Raw genomic sequence first — 6,747 nt, 5'->3', positions numbered from 1 at the left:
GATCGCGGCATACCTGTGATCCTGTGATGTCTGTCCCCTCGGCTGCCGCTTTCTTGAAGGCAGCCGAGGTGTCTTCAGGGCCGGAGCCAGGCGCCATGTTGCTACCCACGTGGTGCTTCTCCAGCCTCGTGTTAGCGCTGGTGGGAGCCTGGGGAATCGCGGCTACGGGTGTCACATAGCAGTCCATGCTGACCGCCGGTCCTGCTGAGGGTGTGCTGGGGGATGTGGAGGCTGTAACAGCCTTTAAAAGGTTTATTGCGGCGGGCGGCGGGACGGAGCTCCTGTAGCATGCGGCTCACTCCATGGGTACCGGAACCGGAAGTCCAGTACCTGTAGAATATTTAATAACTATTGGCATTATGCTATTGTTTTTTTATATATATATATATATTATAATTATGTTCGAATAGTTAAAACTTTTTGCAGACTCTGCCTAATCTTGTGGTTTCTAAGGCTGTAGATAATGGGATTCATCATGGGAGTCACCACTACATATAATATAGAATAGAACTTTTTTTTGATATGTGAGCTGTCTTCTGATGACCCCATGTAAACAATCATTAAAGTTCCATAATATATGCATACAGTAGCGAGGTGGGAGCTGCATGTGGAGAAGGCTTTTTTCCTTCCACTGTTGAGAGAAATCTTTAGTATGGCGTAGAAAATGATCATATAGGTTACGATAATTACTGAAAAAGGAATAAAGATAAAAACAACAGAGAAGAAAAAATCAACCAGTAACAACAATGAATTGTCTGATGTGGATATTTCTAAAATTGGGTCAGAATCACAGAAGAAATGGTCAATGTACTTTAGACCACAGAATTGTAATTGCAAAACCAAAATTAATTCACCCGATGCAATAAACACCAATAACCAAGAAGCAGCAATAATTTTTCTGCAAACATCGGGTGACATTATGGAATTGTAACGCATCGGATTGCAAATGGCCAAATATCTATCATAAGACATTATAGCAATAACAATACACTGCACTAATTCAAAAATATCAAAAAAGTAAATCTGCATGAGGCAACCGGTGACAGACACTTCTTTTGTATCGCTTAATATGATATCCAACATCATTGGTATAACGGTTGTGGTTATTAAGATATCAGCGACTGCTAGTTGTGTAAGGAAGATGAACATTGGAATTTTGAGGCGTTCACTAATCGACACCAAAACAACGATGATTAGGTTCCCATTGAGCACCACAATATAGGAGAAGAGGAACAGGATGAAGAATAGAATCTTGTATGAATATAGACCTTTAAATCCAAGAAGTATAAACACTGTGACTGCAGTCTGGTTGTCCTCACACATTCTGAGTGGGTAGAGAAGATGTCACTGAGCACAACTTGTATCCTGCAAGAACATTAACTTGATTAAACTGATTTATTAACTAGCAACCGGTCAGTAAACTATGATCATATATCAAGGATTATGTCTCCACCATAATATTACAACATATATTTTGATAATGAACCCATTCTTTAGGTCAATTTTGTCACAGGACAAATACCACACAACTACACACCATGCAAATGTTTTGGGGCTGTGAAAAGAAGACAGCACTAGGAGGAAACGCAAGCAAACATGAGGAGAACTTTCAAACACCACATAGAATTACACTTACTCTATAATCTCTGGAAAAGGAGTGATTTAAAGGACAATAATACATATTTTCATATATTACATTTATATATTACATTGTATTATTATTGTTATTATTAATAATAATAATAATAATAATAATAAACAACATGAACTATCCCAACTCCAGATGACACCAATTTTGCCTAGCCTCATACAGTGTATCTGGAAAGTATTCACAGCACTTCACTTTTTCCACATTTAGATATGTTACAGCTGGAATAAATTAATTGTTTACCCTCCAAATTCTCCACACAACACCCCATAATGAAAGCATTAAAAAAACGTTTTTTTGAGATTTTTGCAAATTTATTAAAAATAAAAAACTAAGAAATGATATGTACATAAGTATTCACTGCTTCTGCCATGAAGCTAAAAATTGAGCTCAGGTGCATCCTGTTTCCACTGATCATCCTTGAGATGTCCCTACAGCTTAATTGGAGTCCACCTGTTTTAAAATTCAGTTGATTGGACATGATTTGGAAAGGCACACACCTGTCTATATAAGGTCCCACACTTGACAGTGCATGTATGAGCACAAACCAAGTCAAAGGAATTGTCTGTAGACCTCCGAGACAGGATGGTCTTGAGGCACAAATCTGGGAAAGGGTACAGAAATATATCTGCTGCTTTGAAGGTCCCAATGAGCACAGTGGCCTCCATTATCAGTAAATGGAAGAAGTTCGGAAACAGCAGGACTCTTCCTAGAGCTGGCCGGCTATCTAAACTGAGCAATTAGGGGAGAAGGGCCCTAGTCAGGGAGGTGACCAAGATTCCAATGATTACTCTGTGAGATATACAGCATTCCTCTGTGGAGAGAGGAGAATCTTCCAGAAGGACAACCATCTCAGCAATCCACCAATCAGGTTCTGTATGGTAGAGTGGCCAGACTGAAGCAACTCCTTAGAAAAAAGCACATGGCAGCCCACCTGGAGTTTGCCAAAACACACCTGAAGGACTCTCAGACCACGAGAAACACAATTATCTGGTCTGATGAGACAAAGATTGAAATATTTAGCGTGAAAGCCAGGCGTCATGTTTGGAGGAAACCTAGCACCGCTCATCACCAGCCCAATACCATCCCTACAGTGAAGCATGGTGGTGACAGCATCATGCTCTGGGGAAGTTTTTCAGTGGAAGGAACTGGGAAACTTGTCAGGATAGAAGGGAAGATAAATGCAGCAATGTACAGAGACATCCTGGAGGAAAACCTGCTCCAGAGTGCTCTTGACCTAAGACTGGGGCGACGATTCATTTGTCAGCAGGACAATGACCCTAATCACACAGCCAAAATATCAAATGAGTGGCTTCAGGACAACTCTGTCAATGTTCTTGAGTGACCCAGCCAGTGCCCAGACTTGAATCTGATTGAACATCTCTGGAGGGATCTGAAAATGGCTGTGCACCGACGATTCCCACCCAACCCGATGGAGCTTGAGAAGTGCTGCAAATAGGAAAGGGCAAAACTGCCCAAAGATAGGTGTGCCAAGCTTGTGGCATCATATTCAAAAAGACTTCAGGCTGTAACTGCTGCCAAAGGTGCATCAAAAAAGTATTGAGCAAAGGCTGTGAATACTTGTGTACGTGTGATTTTTTATTTTTTTATTTTTAATACATTTGCAAAAAAATTAAAAAAAAAATTCATGCTGTTATTATGGGGTGTTTTGTGTAGAATTTTGAGGCAAAAAAAAGAATTTATTCCAGTTTGGAATAAGGCTGCAACATAACAAAATGTGGAAATAGTGAAACGCTGTGAATACTTTCCAGATGCACTGTATATTAGATATAAATTATCTGATGATTTAAATAATGTACAGTAATAGTTTTTTATTTCTTCCTATAATTTGATCCTCATAATTAAACTACAGAATTTATCCTGGTCACACAGATAATCAAGTGAATCAACTGTTGCAATTTTCCAGCATAAAGGGTTTATGAAGTTCTGCCATTCTAGAAATCCTAACTATTTGATTTCAGTAACTCAAGGGTATCGTTGTTAGGGGTGGGGGAATATGGAAGGTATGAGCGCAGGTAGATACAATCAAACAATGGTATAAGATCAAGTCATAGTAAAATCCATAATAATAGTTGTGTTAGTAATATAGGACAAAGCCTAATAAGAGATGTCTAAGGTGGAGGTGCACCCCTGATGGTCAAAGTAGTACAGTGGAAAGAGATATGGGGGGGGGGGTGGGAAACAGCACTGCACTTTTTGGGAGCTGCCTGAGGTTTCGGGAGCTGCTATCCCTATATGCTAGCCAATCCTATATGTGGTTATACAGTAAAATCGAGTGGGGGGAGCGGGAATTGGAACCAGTGAATATTGAGCTAAGTGAATCTGTGAACAGCATGGTGTATTATCAGTATTGATACTAGAAATTACTAAAAATTATTGAATTTCTTACATTTACTTTTTAATACCCAACAATATTGTTAATTGTTATAATCTATATGTAAACATTTTGCTGAGCTCACTAGTTTGCAAACTTAATCAAACATTGCTCAAACTGTATTAGTGAATATTGAGCTAAGTGAATCTGTGTACTATTATCAGTATTGATACTAGAAATTATTATTCTTTTAGAGTTAGTAATTGATACCTAATAATACAGTTTTTTGACACAATTTATATGAGAGTGTTTGCTGAACCAATTAGTTTGTAAATCGAAGCAAATATTGCTCAAACGTACTCTTGATATCTATGTTACTTGTTGACGTCTGTCTTTTGTCTGTAATAGGCTTAATGAGCTCATTTTAATGATTAGAATAAAAGTAAATTTTTAATACCAGACATTAAAAAAAGTGCCCCAAAAAACACGAGAGTCCATATTTCTCTTAATTTTCACAGTATTTCAAGGATGTCTAGGCTTTTTTTCCAGAGCTCTGTGCAAAAATTGTTTGAGTAATGTCAGAAGTTGTATGGTCCATATGCAAAAATGAATGTGTATGCATGAATTGCTGTTATATGGCTACAATTTCTTTGTATTACAGTGTATAATATACTCTAGAAATATACTGTATACTTATGCTTTTAAAGTATAGATTACTTTGCTGTAACTTAAATCAACTTTAAAAATCTACTTGCTATGTAATTACTTATACATCCATATGATAAATTATAGTATAGGTTTATAAGTGAGACTAAAGGCCCTACACAACGCCCTATTGACCGCTGAGGTACCCGATGGCCGATACAGCCAACGGATGAACAACCTGGTGGCACGGGGGCGGGTGTCGGGGGGTGTGAAGTTTCTTCACTCCCCCCTTCACCCAGCCCTATAGCCCTGCAAGCTAATATGCACGATATTATCCATATTGGCATGCATGAATAAATGAGCCAAGACCAACAATGAACGAGTGCAGGTCCACACATCGTTCATCGTAGGTGCCTACACACTGAAAAATATGAATGATATGTCGTTCATTAATGATTGAGATCGTTCCTATCTTTCAGTGTAATCGGCCAGTGTGTAGGGCCTATAAGAGCCTGATTAAGGGAATGACACAGGTCACACAGATGATTGTATAATATGCTGATTCAGCAGGAGGAGTCTTGTTATATAAATTCCCCTGAAAGCTTCAGGCAGCCGCAGCTGTGCAGTATTGGATCAGTTACGTCAGCCATCTGTGAAAGATGGGCTTTTTACAATGCTACTGGGGCCAGAAAACTGGGGCATTTTGCCCCCAATTTCTGAAAACGCTGCCCAGTTTCAACCCCCCGACATCAAATGCCGGGAAATTACCAGAACGGGGTCAAAACAAGTCCTACCATTGGAGATGCCGTACCATTGGAGATGTGCACAAACCATTAGGTTCACATATCATCTCTGAATCAGGATCTAATACAACACACAGCAGATTCAGAATTAGATCATTATATCACAATAAGATGCTGACCTTTTATTTAATAAGTGTTAAACTTCTTTCTGTGCAGTGTTACCCTCCACCCTTGTACAATAAACTGTAAGAGGTCTGTTTCTCCAATGGCAATAGTTTTTGACAGTATAAAATTTGATAAAAGCCGACGAAATGAAGCCAGTAGAGAATATATCCTACAAAAAAAGAAATATAAATGGTATTTAATACATTTACATTGATATTATCATAATAGTTTATAATTCAATGTAAGGTGGAGTATTACATTAACATCACTTACAGCAGATTTACCCATTCAATTAGCCACAAATTAGGCCACACTTCTTTTTCTTAACATGTCAAAATCTCATTGCCATGACTTTTTGCTATTCATCAAGAAAACTACTGTATGTTAATTTAATGTGGGTATCAGATGGAGAAATTGTGGCTCTCAGTAAGTCTACAGAGCACGTACCTGATGACTAATGATGTATGTAAATGTGTTTCAATAGTAATACATAGCTTATAATGCCCCTTCATTATTCATGTTATTTTCTAAAAAGCAGAGAGATGTGTGTAAAGATGGGGAACATGAATGTCTATGCATTCTAATTATGTGTATTTGACCTTCCAGATGGGAAATGCAAGAGTTTACTAACTCCCTTATAAATCACAATAGATACCGTAAATCTAACTGTAACCCCAAAATCCTTTTTTTTTATTTGCTGAAATACTCCTGCTGGCTATACTTTCTAATTCTATCTTAAATGTTGTAAAATTCAGCCCTGCGATACCTTACAATAGCCTCCTATGCTTTGCTTACTGTCCACTGTTACTAATTAAATCTGCAGTCATTGGACACTCTATTTGCGGATTTACCCAGATCTTCTTATTGGCACTCGGACGTCACGTGTTTTGGTTAGCCAAAAAGAAAAATCCAGAAAATCTGAATTTGTGATAATTCTGGCATTAACAACTGAGTAAATTTCTACTTAGAATGACCCTTTCATGCACTTTACATAGATTACATAGATTACACATTACATAATTAATGCACGATATTGGCGCCATTTCCACACATTAAAGTTTTGAACTTGAACAGTTTTTTTATTTGCAAAATATGTTTAGATTATAAATGCGGGATGTCACAGAATATAATTTGTGGCTAATTGAATGGATAAAAATATGGACAATATATATCTGAATGGATGTATGCAATACAGAAAGAGGACTACTCCT

At 37.9% G+C, this 6,747-nt stretch overlaps 1 protein-coding gene across 1 annotated transcript; it reads right to left on the bottom strand.

The window, feature by feature from the left end:
• Positions 1-396: 396 nt before the first annotated feature.
• Positions 397-1,323, bottom strand: LOC135045364 (olfactory receptor 11A1-like). Its single transcript, XM_063955288.1, has one exon. It carries the CDS (start codon positions 1,321-1,323, stop codon positions 397-399), a length of 927 nt encoding a protein of 308 aa, XP_063811358.1.
• Positions 1,324-6,747: the final 5,424 nt, after the last annotated feature.

Source organism: Pseudophryne corroboree, unplaced genomic scaffold, assembly GCF_028390025.1.
Source record: "Pseudophryne corroboree isolate aPseCor3 unplaced genomic scaffold, aPseCor3.hap2 scaffold_901, whole genome shotgun sequence".
In the NCBI taxonomy this organism is placed as follows: domain Eukaryota; kingdom Metazoa; phylum Chordata; class Amphibia; order Anura; family Myobatrachidae; genus Pseudophryne; species Pseudophryne corroboree.
Note: the sequence above shows the minus strand (reverse complement) of the source record. Positions and strands in the feature narration are given on the sequence as shown.